Source organism: Littorina saxatilis, linkage group LG10 (assembly GCF_037325665.1).
Source record: "Littorina saxatilis isolate snail1 linkage group LG10, US_GU_Lsax_2.0, whole genome shotgun sequence".
Lineage (NCBI taxonomy): Eukaryota > Metazoa > Mollusca > Gastropoda > Littorinimorpha > Littorinidae > Littorina > Littorina saxatilis.
Genome location: NC_090254.1, coordinates 29,683,898 through 29,701,413, shown reverse-complemented (window position 1 = coordinate 29,701,413; position 17,516 = coordinate 29,683,898). Strand labels below are relative to the sequence as shown.

The 17,516-nt window shown below is 41.2% G+C and overlaps 2 protein-coding genes across 5 annotated transcripts in view; one reads left to right on the top strand and one right to left on the bottom strand.

Moving 5' to 3' along the window:
* LOC138979012 (uncharacterized) overlaps positions 1-14,572 on the top strand; it is a 72,491-nt gene extending 57,919 nt beyond the window's left edge. For both annotated transcript variants that reach the window (XM_070351825.1, XM_070351826.1), the window contains one exon: positions 7,734-14,572. In XM_070351825.1, coding sequence (XP_070207926.1) covers positions 7,734-7,804 — 71 coding nt within the window. In that variant the 3' untranslated portion in view covers positions 7,805-14,572. The remainder of the gene's footprint in view (positions 1-7,733) is intronic.
* LOC138979015 (pre-mRNA 3' end processing protein WDR33-like) overlaps positions 14,393-17,516 on the bottom strand; it is a 137,723-nt gene continuing 134,599 nt past the window's right edge. For all 3 annotated transcript variants that reach the window (XM_070351829.1, XM_070351830.1, XM_070351831.1), the window contains one exon: positions 14,393-17,308. In XM_070351829.1, coding sequence (XP_070207930.1) covers positions 16,539-17,308 — 770 coding nt within the window. In that variant the 3' untranslated portion in view covers positions 14,393-16,538. The remainder of the gene's footprint in view (positions 17,309-17,516) is intronic.

The following is a 17,516-nucleotide window of genomic DNA, read 5'->3' as shown; positions in this document are numbered from 1 at the left end:
TGTCTTCTGTTATTTCACAACACTCGTTTTAGAGTTAGGATTGTCTTCCTGTTTTAGCTGATTGGAAGAGGTTTTTCACTCTTTTTGTCAGTCGGGAACAAAGACAGAGACAGTGAGGTTGACGCTCTCTCTGGTTGTTCGGAAGTCGTAACTCACGAAACTCACCAGAACACTCTCAATTTACTGGTGCATATTCTGACTCAGATATCTTTAAGGTCGCTGAATCACTGTCCGTGACCACATGGATGGAACATTTCCGGCGAAATCTACCCCTTACGGTAGAGGTTTCTGTCAGCTACTTTCGCTGGGCTACACAAAGGGTTTTCATAAACTTCCTTAGGTTCAGCATTTTGTTTTAAGAACTTTCGGAAAGAACTATTTAGGACTACATCATGTGGCTGAGCTTAGTTCTTGGCACAGAAGCTTTTAGCGTTGGTTTTGTTTTTGTGCTACTTACACAAAAGACATCAATCATCTTTGTTTTTACCTATAATAAATAGAATCACATTCCTTCTGGTTCAGTGATTCAACTTAGGCATTACGCCCCTCAGGGCCGTTTTTCTCGCGCTAGTTAAAAAGCTACACATTTTGGTAGCTTTCACTACGGCGGCCCCTGGATTTTTCTTGACGTTGTAATGAGCTAGGAGGTTTTCTCCTACATTGCAGTATTGCTAGCATCCTTAAGGGCACTTCCCTTGACGCAGCATGATATAAGTCACAGCTTCCGTCCCGGGATTGGTATTTGGTTTGATAAGAGGGCTCTATCTCCCTCAAATTTAGGCCGGATTTCCTTACTAAATTCAGAAATCCGGTCTATCATCCTCTTGTATCCGCATCTCCTCCCTGAGTAAGTTACTTGCTCTCGGAGATCATAACTTGTTTAACCGTCTGGTTAGGGCCCTTGTCAGATACCGGGTCCGGACCTTGCCTATTAGTTCCGTAAGTCAAATAATTAACTTCTCTTTATCTCCATCAATCTTGCTCGTGATAAAGATATTCCATGGGTCACTTTGGCCAAATGGTTAGCCACACTGTTTCGACAGGCCTATCTTTGTGGTAAGGCCTAAAAAAAAATAGGTGTGGTTACGGTAACCCGACCTACCCTATTTTTAGGGGCCGACCCTATAACTTTTTATTACATTTGTCAAAAAAACCAAAAAAAACAACCGAGTGCAGAAAACGCAATGAAAGCGACAGCGCTCGAGTCGCACACTTATTTCCCTGTCAAGTAGGTTTAATTTGTACACATTAGAAAAAAAAGTTTAAAAAAAAAAGTGATTGCCTACCTTCCTACCCTATTTTTGTTGGCTATGTTACCTTAACCACACCTATTTTTTGGGGGGCCTGAGGCCAGTCATGTGACAATCAGGCAGTCCTGCCTCTTACTGCGGTCAGAGCTCAGGTGGCTCTAGCCTGGGCCTGGTCAATAGCAGTCCTCCGTTCCGGTCTCCTCTCAGAGGTTCTGGAGTTAGCCTGCTGGCGCTCAAAGAACGTTTTTATCATTTACTACCTCGGTAATGTCGCGGGAACGCGACAGGACGGTAGTTCCGCTCTACCAGCTATGGTATCAGCAGGACAAGTTCTTCGTTCTTGATATTATGAATTTCCCTCCTCCTACAGTAAGCAATCTTCTATATGTGAGTTGGGTAAGATATTTAATTTAATCAAAAATTTTAGTAATAAATTTTCATTTGATTAATATACTTACCCAACTCGCATCGTTTATTCCCTCCCGCCTCCCCGCTGTTGGGGGTATATATTTCTAAAAAAGAAGTGAGTTGGGCTTCGGTTAGAATGAAAACATGGCGGCATATGCGCACGCATACGGAAGACAGACACAGTATTGGTCTGGCCTTGATACCAGTATGGGTATTGGTCACTCTTTTTTAGAGTTGTCTCCCTTGTTACCAAGGGGACGCGTACAGCGTTACCTGCACTGAACTAGGGTTAATTGCTATATGTGAGTTGGGTAAGTATATTAATCAAATGAAAATTTATTACTAAAATTTTAGATTTCTTGGGACTTGACCCTTGGAGGTACTTTTGATGACATATTGAATTACAATAACATTGACAGGCTTCGATTTAAAACTTCTCTGTTATCACGGTCGATTGTAGTCATAAAGCCTAATTGAAGCCCTCCTATGCTTTGGTCAGGCGTCAATTGATCATGATAACCTCAAAATTGCAAATGGAAGCCTAACAATGTGTAAATGTTCAGCGTTGAATTATACAGACTTTTTTGTCCCAGAGTCTCTGACTAATGCCAAGCTCTTCTAGCTTCTTATAATCAGTCTATATGATCCTTTTATCCCAGCGAAGCTGGAGGTATCCCGTGAACGCTATACTGTAATCGACTTGAGAAATGTGCATACCGAATAATACATGATAAAGAAGGATTCTTTGTGCCCGGCTACGTGCTACAGGTGGAGATGGAAGTTCACCAAAAATTGGGACCATACTAACAAAAATACGGTGGGTGCAATAGTCGCCCCCATTTTTTCAGCAAACGCCACCCAAGGCCGTTTTGGACGGGTAGAAATTCCGTAGTTTCCAAGTCTATGGATAAAGCTCGCGTAAGAAGAATACGTCACGGTCGAAAGTCTTTGACGTCAATTAATGCATCATGACGTCATGCCTCCCTGAAGTCTTTCTCTCTCGCGCAGTGTGTGTGTGTTTGTGTTCATTTTGTGCACATGTGTTAGTGTTACTGTTTGTGTGTGTGTGTGTGTGTGTGCGCGCACGGGTGCATGAGTCTGTACTCGTATGTGTGTGGTGTGTGTGTGTGTGTGTGTGTGTGTGTGTGTGCGCACGCGTGCATGAGTCTGTACTCGTGTGTGTACATGTGTGTGTGGGTATAAGTATGTGTGTGCGTGTATGTGTGTTTGTTTGTAAAGGTGTGTATGTCCGTCTGTCCATTAGTGCGTATGGGTGTGTGTTTTGTGTGTATGAAGTTTTTTGTGAGAGTGAGTGAGTGCGTGTCAGTGAGTGTGTGTATGTGTGTGTGTGTGACTTGGGGTGTGTGTGTGTGTGTGTGTGCGTGGGTGGGTGTGTGTGTGGGTGTGTGTGTGTGTGTGTTTGAGAGAAGTGTGTGTGAATGTGTGTGTGCATGAGTTTGTGTGTATGAGTGTGTATATGTGTTTGTTTGTAAAGGTGTGTGTCCGACTGTCTATGTGCGTATTTGTTTGTGCGTACATGTACAGTGTGTGTGTGTGTGTGTGTCTGTCTGTTTGTATAAGAGAGAAATAGAGAGAGAATGAGAGAGAGTGGGTGGGTGTGTGTATGTGTGTGTGTGCGTAAGTGTGTGTGTGTGTGTATGTGTGTTTGTTTGTAAAGGTGTTTATGTCCGTCTGTCTATATGTGCGTATGGGGGTGTGTTTTGTGTGTATGAAGTGTGTGTGAGAGAGTGAGTGAGTGCGTGTGAGTGAGTGTATATGTGTGTACGTGTGTGACTTGGGGTGTGTGTGTGTGTGTGTGTGTGTGTGTGTGTGTTCGTGTGTGTGTGTATTTGAGAGAGAGAAAGAGAGAGAGTAAGAGATAGGTTTGTCTTTCGCTGGGGTATGCAGTGCCTTGGCGTTGCACATCTACTTAATTTTTATAAGAAAATGACAGCTTTAAATGTGCAATATACACAAAGTTACAAATTCTATTATTCATCAAGCAAGAGCCTAAAACAAGAGCACAGAGGATTAAGCGTGGCAACACTTTAATGCGATCCTTCAAATTCAGTATCCAACCTTTGGTTTGAACTGAAACTTGGTACCCACAATGACTTTTAGAAATTAGACTGGATTATAGACTTCTCTGACTTCTTACAGGGTATCTGGTGTCCTGGAGTAGTTTTCTGTATGGTACATGTCCCCTGCCAATTTCTGCAGATTCTGTGTGCCATGAGACGACCATTCTATCCGAAACCGAAATACGCAAGGTAGCATAGATCACAGATCACAGATAAAACTCGGTCATTGACCCTGGGGAAGAAGGTCAGTTTCTGTAAATTGGGGCAGGCAGCTGGTCTCAAGGCCAACAATGCACCTGCCTTTGATCAAAAATATTTCCACTCTGTATTTTTCCTTTGATGTGCGGCTTACAGACCGGAAGTACCTAATGTGATGTTTTTCTCAATTTTACCTCAAAAGTGGGGGTTGCGCCCAATATAACAAAGCGCCTTTTAGTCCCGAAAATACGGTTGCTTAAACGGAACGCCAAAAGTGTCATTACAAAAAACAATCAAATGAGTATCCAAAACAGTCATTTTTGTTTGAGTAACTTGTCTAATAATGACGTTATGACATGCTGACTCAATGGAAAACAATTTTTGTTGGTATTCTTCAATAACAATAACAGATGCGCCACATACAGCAGACTTCCACTAACTCGCGGTCTTTGGGGTCCAAAGATTTTTGATCGCGATATATCCGATTCGCGATGCAGTTTGGGGTCCAATTAAAGGGAAGAAACCGCGTTCTCTTGTGAGTCAGAGAAAAACGCGGTTATTTCCCTTGTTGGTCACAAAAAGCCTGTGAGCGTCACGTTGGCGTGTGTGCGTTTGCCGTGTGAGTGCATGTGTGTGTGTGTGCGTGCATGTGTGTGCGTGCGTGTATGTGTGCACGTGTGCGCACGCACGCCTGGCATGTGGTTGTGCTACAATGTTCATGTGTATGTGTTACTGCGTTTCTCGCAAGTGTGACACTTCTGTTGGCCACTAAGTTCTCAAAAGATTAACTGCGATGACACGTTTTCTTTTATCAGCAGATGACGATTTCTTTTCTTTTTTCTTCGACTCATACGTCGTCACAAACTTACTAGTTAATCAGACACAGACAGACACAGACGTACACTGTATGCGTATAGCGACTCACTGCTGCACACACACACACTAACTGACAATGAACAGAACGCAAGCCATGGTGAATTACCACATTATTTTATTTCGTTTGGAAACGCAAGAAGCTGAAGCACTTCATGGCGCCTGTAGAAAATCCGGGGCGTCTAGCTGAGATCGCGATTAGCGGGACTCAAGTGTTAAATTGCATGCCTGACTAGATTGCAGAAGACTGAAGCACTTGATTGGCGCCTGTGGCCACCCGGACCGTCTAGCAGAGATCGCAATTAGCTGGACTCGAGTATTCAACTGCACGCCTGACTGGCCATTCTGACTGGTCAGACACTTAACCTCTATAGGCACGTGGCCAATTTGACGATACCGATCGTGGCATGAAAGTTCTTGATGAAAGTTCTTGACTGAGTGGGGCACGTGCGCGTGAAAGGTTGGTTTTTCTTTTGTTCGCAGGTCTCGATCAACCCGTAATGTACACAACCTGAAAACACACACTCACACGTAGAACACTATTTGGAGAGAAAGAGAGAGAGACTGATAAGATGAAATGACAATTTACTGCATGATGAAAGGCCATCGCACCCAGAGAGAGATAGCGTGGTTATGATAGAACATTTTTTCATGATCTGTACTATTTTTTGGCCTTTACTTGACTAATTTTGTTAAAAAATTTTTTTTAAAATAAAAATTTTATTTAAAGGTTGGTCCTGTTTTTTTCGGGGTCCAAGAGGTCTCCGCGATATAGCCGAATTCACGATTTAGTGGACCGCGAGTTAGTGGAAGTCTGCTGTACTAAAATTTCATGTCAACTTGACCAAAACATTATTGCAACAAATTTCAAACCCAAATTAAAGCATTAATTCCTCTGTCATTTCATTAAAACTTTATATGCCCAGTTAAGGCCGTTCACTTAATCTTCAGGATCACCTTTTGGATTGAATAGAACTTTTTCCACCAAGTCATTGCTAAAGTGCAGCCTTTTTTGTCATGATACCAATAAAAATGACGCAAAAAGTCCCGTTTTTGACCGCTCTTGCGATCGACACCTGCATCAGTAGGAATAGCATAGCACGCGAAATCAATCAATCAATCAATCAATATGAGGCTTATATCGCGCGTATTCCGTATTCTGAAATACGCAAGGTAGCAAAACAAAACAATCTGTTTAAGGTAGATAATTGGTTTGACTTTCTTCTAGTATGTCAAAGTTGCAAAGGTTTGCCTATTGTGATTTTTTTTTATTCGGCTCTTCCGTTTTTGTCTGGTTGATTTTGAGGGTACCCTTACTTGAGCGGCGGTCACGTGATCCCTGTAAAAGAACTATTTAATCCAAAAGATGATCCTGAACGTTCAGTGAACGGCCTTCACTGGCATATAAAGTTTTAATGAAATGACAGGGGGATTAATGCTTTAATTTGGGTGCGAAATTTGTTGCAATAATTTTTTGGCCAAGTTTATATTCTTAATCAGACTTGGGTGGTATGAGGATTTCAACGCAAGAGTAATCTTTAAGAAGTGGGCTCTTTCACAGCGCTGAAAGCAAATGTCAGCCTACACTTGAAAGAGCATTTTCCAAGAATGTGTGTGCGCGTTTAAACCAATGAGCAGCCTGTAATGAATATGTATACAATTAAAGTGTAATTTGAAGCTTTCCTTTATTTTTATGCCTGCTAATTTTCAATTTTTTCTGTTCAGTTTGACAGGGTTCATCTTTATTATTAAAACTCTTTCTTGCATGACGCATAACAGCAGAACTAATGTCTCAAATGATTTACCATTCCATTCCGACATGTGTTATCTAAAATCACCGAAAGATTGAAGGTTAAGAAGTTTAGTGAAATGTACTGGTTTTTTTCTCATTAGCCGCTAAAATGGCATCAAAAACGCCTTTTCTGGCTTCTGAGACTGGAATGACACCTACATGGTGCAGCATGCCATAATGTCATTGTTAGACAAGATATGTGAACAAAACTGACTGTTTTGGATACAGATTTTGATCGATCTTTCAAATGACATGCAAAACGCATTCCGTTCTGATTTATTGTTGATTTCAACGCTGAAACCTCGAATTTGTGAATTTGATTTTTGGAGGGTGTTTGTGTTGTAGGTTCCACTGTATAGACACTACCTTATGTAAAATCAATCTATTTGCTGAATATGGTAAGGGAATTGAATGACCTTTCCACCCACCCATATAACTGGTTTTTACAATAAACGGCCTCATCAGAAAGATCTGCACTCAAACACATCTGCCTAGTTATTTATGACGGGTGGTTTATGACAGTTCATTTAACCTGAAAACTAAGAGAAAATATGATAAAACATTGTTTTGGGGAGCAACTTAATGAGGATAATTTTTGGGACCAGCCTAAGTTGAGGGGTTTCAAGCAAGGTGCAACAGCTACCATGTATGCAAGAAAAGGCAACACAGACAAGTCTGGCAAATGTGGATGTACATGGACTATCAAATACAAAGAAGGAACACACACTTGCAAACCTGCACTCGGATGGATAAGTTTTGGCAATCACTCATTAGATCTGTTGGTTAATGCACAGAAATGGTTTTTAAGAAATGTACAGGCTCAGGCAGATCAGAGACAACGGTGGAGTGGACAATAAATGTGGGCTAGCCATGTGGGACTACAGTGAAATCTGTGCTAGCAACCATCAGCACACTGCAGCCACCTGTGATTGTTAAATTTCTTCAAACTGCTGATAACATTCACTTAATTTTGCGCTGGAAGTTTCAGCTCAGTACTTACGAGTTTCCTCTTTTAAAAAGAGCAATTGCCCTAAGGGAAAACAACAACACTGAAAACTTTGTGTCAGTGGCTGTGTGCTTTTGGTCTCTACCACAGGTTTTTCTATATCTCCCTCCCTACATTGCGTGCAGGTTTCAAGAGAAGAGAGCCGTTTGACGACTTTGGGCCTCCAAGGGGTAAACGTCCTCGCCGTGGATTTTAACTCATGAAATCCCTCTGTTGAGATTTTGAGTCGCAGCGCAGAAAGAGATGATGCCTGTGGTTGTTTCAAGATGACCGTGGACTTAAAACGCCTGAGTATCTCTCTCTTGAGATTCTGAGCAGCAATGCAGAAAGATTCTTTCTGAAAGTCTTGACATCCACCTGTTTTTGACAGACATTCTTGTTGGTTAGGTTTGAGAGTTATCACCTGTCATCGTGATACATTGTATGAAATACATGATTAACTACTTCAAGGCAACTGGCCAATTGCAGTATATGTATGATCATAAATGTGTTAAAATGTGTTCAGCACACAAATACAATTTTAGTTGAGATCAATGAAAAAATGTTTTGGAAGTGCATGTATGTTGTAGTTACAAGTAGGAAATAAAGTTTAATTTTCCTTGTTTTTCATTCTGTCGCATGTTACAAGTAGGAAATAAAGTTTAATCTTCCTTGTTTTTCATTCTGTCACATGTCTTGTCCTTTTAATTTGTTTGGTTTTAAGGAATGTTGTTTTATTGTGGCACAACATGGTTTCAGATCTTGCATCCTCATACCTATTGGACACATACAGAAAAACTTTTAGATTTTAACAGTTAAACAAACTTGCAAACTAAACTTAGGTATGTGCTGAGAATTTACAATTTATTTAAACTAAGATTGTTGTGGCTGTAAAACCTCTCAGTAACCTTGGGATTGTGCACCACAAGGGCCTTGTGTATCTCTCTTGTCACTTGGGCAGCAACCATGCAGTTAAGTAGATGGTGATTTTTATAGTCAAAGAGCACTTTACAAAGTTCCAAAGTTGTCATTGTAAGTTATGTAACAGTACAGAAAATAACACACTTCTTCTTCAAATATTCTGCCACTTGAAACCTTTGGAATGTACAGTGAGTTTTTATATTATATATATATACATGGGCTGAAAGGCTGAAAAAGGAGGAACTAAAAATAAAACAGTGCTTTAAAATGCTCAATTGCACTGTTACTGAGATTTCTAAGCGCAGGTAAGGATGTGCACAGGTGTGGCAACAGCATGACAGGCACATTGGGTGTTGACAACACGGCCTGCAAAGCTGATCGCCAAAAGCCAGGGTCTCCCCTGTACAAATGGTGCATCACCTAGGCCTGCTGGTTGGACTTGCTTGGTAAACACATTTTTGGGTGTGTTTTTATTTACTCCTGGTTTTTTTTTTGTCTCAAGTGATGTTTGCTTCATATGGGTTATTCTTCAGAGCTGTGTACCATTGTGTGACATATATTTTCAGTCCTTTAGATTCCCCCGAAATCGGCGTATGCTGCCTGAATGGCGGGGTAAAAATGGTCATACACGTAAAACTCCACTCGTGCAAAAACATGAGTGAACATGGGAGTTTCAGCCCATGAACGAAGAGGAAGTCGTTTAAATTATTATAACGTATATTAAATGGCAACTATAGAATGCATTCTCCTTACTTTTTTTAATAATACCCCAGTTTTTTTTGTTTTTTTGTTTTTGTCAAGCACATCATTGTGGGGCTTTAATGAAGAACTCACAATGTATTTTCTTTCATCCTTCAACATTTACCACTCAAAAAAAGTCTATAGTATTAAAATCCATGAAACAAATGAAAGGCATCTACGGATGTATAGATACCTAATTGACTTGGTATAGTACATTCTGACAATTCATCATTAAGACATCTTTCTGAAGTAAGTGACAACTAAACTTGTCCAAAAATTATTGCAACAATTTTTGCACGCTAAGAAAAGCAATAAAACACAATTCATTTTAGTTGAACTTGATATGCCCGAAAAGGTAATTACGTCAGCTGTACATATCATTTGTCCGATTGATGGTACTTTATATAGGCATCCCGTGACAGCCTGTCAAACAAGGTCACCCCTAAAATCGACCTGACAAAAACCATAGCCCCGTATTTTAAAATCTGCAAAATATCAGAATATGCACAAACCAAACACTTCTGACAACCATTGGCAAGGCCGTTCAATTTCCTGTTCAGAACATTTTGTTTTATGCACCTGACTTCTCTATTCTTTATGTAGCCTTTTGTAAAAGGCGGTAGGTGTCAACCGTTTCAGAGGCCAAAAAAGGCACGTTTTGCGGCCATTTTTGAGGGGGTCCTCCACTCAAAGAGCCATATCTGCTCAAGTTCTCAATGATTTGCTTTGGAAATTTCAGAAGTTATGACCAATAGGCTGACCTAAATGTGTGGTGCTTTTTGCGAATGTGTATTGCAAGCATGTCGTATTACGTAACTTTTCCGAAAGAACTAAACAAATATTTATATTAATTCAGGGTTTTAGGTTAAAAAATCGTGACTTTGCATGCTAAGCAAAAAATGGTTGTAGCAATAGGTGCAAAAGTTTGAGGCAGATCCAAGTGCTGGTTTACATTTGCTGGAGATGGGAACGCGCAAGAAAATGTATTGATCACCGTCCTTGGTAATGAGTACAGTAGCTGTGGAGATAAACTGCCTGTGCTTCCATGTTACGAATGTGATAATTTACTGAATGTAGACAAATAAAATGTGCAAGTATTTCTAATTCTTTTTCTGCAGTCTAAGGATATATATGGAACCAGTATTTATTAATGAAATCAAGTAACATAGTTTCCAGTACACAGCTCTGGAGAAAAACCCATTTGTTTATTTCTTGGTGAATTAGCCAAAAAAGCAAACACAGTAGCAGAAATTAAAACAAAAACCTTGTTCATGTCCTGTGAGGAATCAACCCTTGTCTCATTCTGCTTGAATGCTTCAAGTGTTATATTTCCTTTGTGAAGCATATCTATCTCGCTGCAAAACACTGAATTAATAGACCAAACAATTATATCTACTCCACTGTCTTTGTTGCTTTGTTTTTTGTGAGTTTGTTTTAGCTTACTATAATTTTAAATTTGGACATTGTTGGAAGTCAGAATGTGAATTTAAATTTTTCGCTGTATATCCTATAAGTGTAATGCTGTAATTGTATTATTCTGAAGATGCTGATCAGATCAGTTCTGTGACCAGAGAAAGTAAGACTGAGTATGTTTGTGTGTTGTTGCTGTATTTGTTTAAGTTTACTAAGTACACTAGGCGAAAACATTATTGAATGCGTGATATATTGGGTTACAGGGGTTCCGGAACCCCCCCCCCCCCCCCCCCCCGGCTGTCAAAAAAAAAAAAAAAAATTAACACTAACTTTAAAAGAAATAATGAGTGGCTGCTGACACCAGTTGATCATGTTTAAAATCAAGGATAAGCCATAAATTGTTCATAAAATAGCTAAAACTCTTTGCCCCCCAGACCCCCAACGAGGCCTTGCCCATGTACACCACAAGGGATCTACCCCTGGACCCCACAAGGGATCTACCCCTGGACCCCAGGTTGTAACCCCCCTCCCCCCCTCTGGCTTAACTGCTCCGCCCCTGGTTCCCGTGTCATTTCATTCAAACTTTGTATGCCAGTTCAGGCCGTTCACTTGACTTTCTGGATTACCTTCCGGATCAAAGATTTCTTTTACAAGGATCACGTGACCGCCGCTCAATTTTAAGGGTACCCTCAAAATCGACCAGACAAAAACGGAAGGGACCAATTGAAAATCAACTAAAAGTCACAGTAGGCAAAACTTTGCAACTGTTATATACGAGATGAAAATCAAATCAATTATCTACCCCGAACATGTTGTTTTGTTTACCTAGTTTACACATTTCGTGTGCTATGCTGTTCCTACTGATTCAGGTGTCGTTCGCATGAGCAGTCAAAAACTCCTCATCAATTTTGAGGAGTATCGTGACAAAAAGCGCTGCATTTCAAGAATGACATTGTGGTTTGCTTTGAAACATTCAGGATAGAAAGTTTGAATGAAATGACACGGGAATTAATGCTTTAATTTGGATGCGAAATTTGTGTCAATAATGTTTTGGCCTTGTGTAGAAAGTTATGTCAAGTTCTTTCGAACTCTGTTTATTGTCTTCATGGCAGAGCTCCAAGGGATGTTGTAATTCTGTGTTCAGTACCGTAAACTACCTTGTATACGTCCACCCCCCCCCCCCCCATGCACTAATTTTGCCTTAAAGTTGGGGGTGGGCGTTTACTGGGTACTATACCCTTTGTCGGAGCAGATCCTTTGCTATAATAACATACAATATGTTGGTCACTTGGCATGGAAGTGTTCAAAGGATGCGTTATTGCACAAAAATTTCCTCACAAACACAGACACACACAAGGAATTCTGCAAGCAAACCAAGCCAGTTGCTCTAGTACTGAGACTTTAAACTCCACTGTGTAGGAATTCCTTCGCGACATCTTGTCACACTGAAATCTCTGCTGCGCGCAAAACATTTCCAAGGAAGGGAAACAATTAAAAAAATTAAAAACTGCAGACTGAATACTCGATTTTATTTCCCTTTACTCTAATGATCGAAAATGGGGGGTTGGGCGTTTACTAGGTACTGGACCCTGTGCGCAGAATTTGACCTAAAGTAGTGGGTGGGCGTTTACTCGATATTGGGCGTGTACAAGGTAGTTTACGGTAGTTGTGCATACATCTGTGTTCATGTTGTGAATAGTTCATTACTTCAGATTAAATTTGTTGAGAAAATTGTTTACATCTCACAGATAGGTGCTTTATAAGTGGTTTGAATTCAGTTAGTTTATTCAGATGGACACGAGTGAACATATTTGTAGATGACTAATAACACATTTTTTTCAGGCCTCAAAATGAGAATTAAGTATAATAAATACATGAGCATGTGTAAAATGTATAAATATGTATAAGGATAAGATTTCATATTGTCCTGTTAAGTTACCCTCATGGAAATTCGGGCTGCTTTCACACTGGGGAAAGCGAGCTGCCCATTTTTTTTCTTTTTCCTGCATGCGTGTATTCATGTTTTCAAGCCCCACGAGACTTTCGCTGTGAACTTAGGTTCTTTATCGTGCGCTCGCATGCACACAGGGGTGGTCGGCCACCGAGAAGAGTCTGCACAAAGTTGACTCTGGGAAATAAATCCCTCGCCGAACGTGGGGATCAAACACGCCGATAGCGTCAACTGGTTTTGAGGCCAGCGCCGCAACCAACCGAGCTATTTCCCCTTAGTTCTGCATAAAATGATGAAAACTGTTGTTTGCAGTTGATAGGTTTTGTGAGATTGTATTCACCTCTTTTTGTGAAATAAATCTTAAGACAAATCACATCTTGGGATGTGTTGGTTTAATTTTTTCACCAAAGCAATGAAACATATTCAGGCATGGGAATTGATTTTTAATTTAAATCTTTGAAAACTAGGGGAGTCTGGAATTTTTTTAAATCAAGATTAAAATCTGTGCAATCTGGCGCATTCTGGGAGCATGTTTCATGAATTTTACACAGCAAAAAGCCTGACCAAATTTGATACATGTTTTGTATTGCCAGTAACCAATGATCATTTTGAAACTGTGCAATAGTAACATGCGCAGGCGGCACTACCCTACTGAACTGCATTCAACATTACGATTGCCCGCTTTGCTATCACCACTTGTAAGCTCTTTCAAACAGTTTGCAAAACCGACTCACCCTGGCGGAATCTCAATGAATGAAGGGACATCTTCCAGTAGGTATTAATTTAGTTTTACTAAAGCCTGCTGGGACACAAGTAATGGGTTAGTGCATTTGTAAACAGGAATCGCTTGACAAGTGGCCCCCTTCATCCCCCCCTTCCTCGTCCTGATATGGCTCTACGTAGTCAGCTGGACGTTAAGCAACAAATAAACAAACAAACAAACAAGGGACAGTTTTATGGAGGACATTGGTCATACTAGGCAGATTGTCTATTTCGATTTTTGTTCCTCTTCTCGGAAATATGTAGCTTTTCTCGGAAATCCTCGGACCCGAGGAATATTCCCATGCCTGCAGATTGGAAGAATTCATTTGTCTCGGGTCTAGTTTTGCCCAGGCGGAATGCGGCTTTAGTTCTCAAGATTAATTCATTACAGCCAATGAGGAATTTGAAGTTTGGAACACGTATCGGTTGTTTCACACATTATATGAATCTTGATTTTGCAAATGTTTGGGTCTGTGAGGTTTGGAAAATGCAGTATTTCTTCATTCAAACTGTTCATGCTGTACAAATGATTGGTACAAGTACTACCAACCTTTCATTTGAACATGATCACTGGTCTGATAGTCGTTTTAAACTTGATTGACATTTTTTTGACGATTGCTTTGTTACAGCGATGCCCTATCATTCGTGACCCCAGCGTGTTTTGAATGTTTCATTTGTTCTGGTTTTTTTCATGACTAGCCAATTTACAACAGTGACCATATTCAAATAAATGTGTGGTAGTTCTTGTAACAAGAAGTTTTCTGTATACAGGTGAAGTCATGTTTTGTGAAGGCTGTCAAGTTTTGCAGATAATGGAACATTGAAAACCAATCTGTATAAGTTTATATTTAGGAACTTTTATATAAAACAGGAAGTGCATGTTTCATTAGACTCAGGCATGGGAATTGTCCGCCGAAAAAGGAAAAGTGTTCGCCAAAAAAATAAATGAAGGCAAAAATGGTTCTGAAAACTTAATTTAATGGCGAACTTTGAGCTCAGATGACATTTTTTTTAGAGAAAAAAAATCCGGGGGGGGGGGGGGGGGGGGGATGCCCCCGGACCCCCCTAGTAAGGCTAGGCGCTTTGCACCATTGACTTTGATATTTCTTACAAATTTTCAGCCTTTTTTACTTTTTTCAATTCCCATGCCTGATTAGTGTTTTGATGTTAAATCCTTCAATAAAGTGAAGAAAAATGTGTTGTCTCACAAGATTGGGAATGTTAGCGGATGTCTCTTGCTCTCTTTTTAACACACACACAGCCATGAATATATTTGCTGAAATGCAGATACACACAGAAATGTCATCGCATTCTCCATGTTTAATCCATTTATTTCGGATTCCAACTTAACAGTTCACACCACTCACACACATGCAGCAACAACAGAAGACTTGTTCACCCAAGAACACTGAAGAAAAATACGCTTACGCTTGTTGCAGAGAAACCACCATGATCACCAATTCTAAAACCAATCAGCTAGCACTTATTTTTGTTTATTCAATATGAAAGAAAGAAGAAAAATTAGTACACAGCAGGTACAAGAAAATCACCAACAGCACTGAAATGGGTCAGGCCTTGAAGACTAAAGATTCAATGGTCTATAGATGTCAAAGAGCAAAATACAAAGGAATGGAAATCTGTAAAATAAAACAAACAAAATCAATCGTCATTCTGAGCTGATGACGGGCGCAATTGCCTGGTAGTTGAGACGTCGGGTGGAAGGCCGGGGGTTAGAATTCTGACTGCACTTAGTGGGTTGAGGGTAGAGATTTTTCTGATCTTCCAGGTCAAGTATATGTAGACGTGCTGGTGCTTTATCCCCCCTTGCACAAGACAATGGAAAAGATCCTGTAATCCATGTCCGAAATTTTGCCAGTTATAGAAACACGAAAATACTCTGCATGCACCCCCCCCGAAAGGAACGTGGCTACCTATATGGGGTGGGAGTTTTACACATAAAAACCAATCTGAGCAGATGTGACAGTTGGAGTCCAAGAATGCAGAAGAAGACCTATTTCACTCAATTGAAAAAGTATCGGTAAAAATCTGCGTTGCATGTACCTCAGTAATATAAACATCAGCAGGTGCAGGTATTTCAAACTGTACAACCTGAGCGACTCATATTTATGTACGTGTCCCAAAAATTCAAAACAAAAAACTGTTGAAGTAACAGTGTAAGTTTCATTTGATTCTGTCTTTATTTTGCTTATGTTGCTGTCCACATTTTAGCACTATTTCAATGTGAGGAGGATGTGAAGCAGGGTGGGTGTACAAAAAACCCTGCTGAAGCCATCGCACCATTTTTATGATTAGCTCAACCACCCATACCATACACAGTACAATGTTTTGTTGTTGAAAATATAAAGGATATTGAAAGACTTCCGTGGACAGAAAAGCAATATTAGGTTATTAATAACATGCTGAATTTCCAGTGGTGTAGAGGTGACACGACCTAGTTTACATTTCACTGGAGCAGGAACAAGACAAGTGCTACTGTAAATCCAGATTTTAGGGGCCTTGTGAATGATGCACCTCAACTTTATTGAATTCGGAGAATACAACTGCAACACTTGGATACAGTTACCTCAAGCTCACCAAGAATACTCGGTTCACAACTGCAGAAAGACTATCAAAGTATGGCCAAGTTGAGATCAGTTGCTCCCTTTAAACCCAACACAATCATTCTTACAAAATCTCAGTCAATAAAATTACATTTCAAGTAGGGGTGAAAGTGCCAACCTCAACATAGCAAATTAACGTAGACTTTTTCTTACAAGTGATGATGATGCGCAGAGATGGAAAAATTGGCAATGTCTGTGGTTCAACACCCGCATGTTATTTCGGCTTCTAAAGTCCACAGTCAATCTGGTTCGAGATGAAGGCAATCTTGAAACATTGGTACATTAAGATCCTTCTTTTTCACAGCACTCCCTTCATTTTGTCAATGATTCAATCTATGACGACTGTTTTGACACAGAGAATGCCCAGTAACGTTTCTACTGCACTTCAGAAGTCCATGCATTTTGATATCATATTGTCATTAAAGAAGCATGCCGCAAGATTTGACTGTCAGTTGAGGGTTACTGTCCAGTCTCCCAAAGTAGGGCTGCCCTCTGCAGGTCACAGGACACACCAACAAGCAAGATCGGTCACGTCAATTACCTCACCATCCTCCTCTACCCCCTCGACCTCTGTCTCCCCTCCCTCTGTCTCCCCTCCCTCTGTCTCCCCTCCCTCTGTCTCCCCGCCCCCTCCCCCTTCCTCTTCCTCCTCTCCCTCTTACGCGTGGGTCGACGGGACCAGCAGGGCCGTTGTACACACCAGGACGGCTGTGCCCTGGCTGAGCGTCTCTGTCCCCCCTCTGTCCCCCACCGCGACCCCTCCCCCCTCTGGGCCCCCCTCTGGGCCCCCCACTGCCCCCAGGCCCTTCCTGCCACGACCGCTTCCGATTAGAAGGTTCTTCTTCGTACTGGTTGGGTCCAGGACCTCCTCGCTCATCCTGGTAGCCTTGGTAACCATGCATGTCATCTTGGTAACCACCGTGCCCTATGTCATGCTGAGGGTAACGTTCATCAACATTTGCCCCTCTACCACCAGGGGCAACTCTGGCGTCATAGTCTCCGTACTGATCATCCTCGTAACCACTGCCCTCCAGACATCCGTCGTAGCGCGTGTCATCGTTCTCATAACTCTCTCTGTGCTGGGTGTCATGGTGACGACCTTGAGCTGGGAATGCGCCATGACCCACACCAGGTCCCCCCCGACCACTGCGCATGTCCTGATCGCTGTCAGCTGAGAAAGTTTGCTCCCTGGACGGCCCGGGCCGCCGCAGGTCAGTGTCCACGGGGGCGGGCATGAGGGCCGAAGACAGTCCACCACCCGCGCTGCTTGCTTTGGGGAATGCACGTCGGTGATCCTGATCCACGGGCTGAGCTGTAATACATGCAGTCAGAAACGAATGTTTAGTTTCACATGACGTCATGAGAAAAACTGGCCTTTAGCATGCAAGCCATTAAATTGAAGTCAAATCATAAACAAGTCGCGTGAAGCGAAATTACTACATTTAGAGCAATCTTCGACAAAGTCCGGACTATGGGAATGCATTTTTAGCTTGGGAACTTAATTAAAAAAATAATTCATG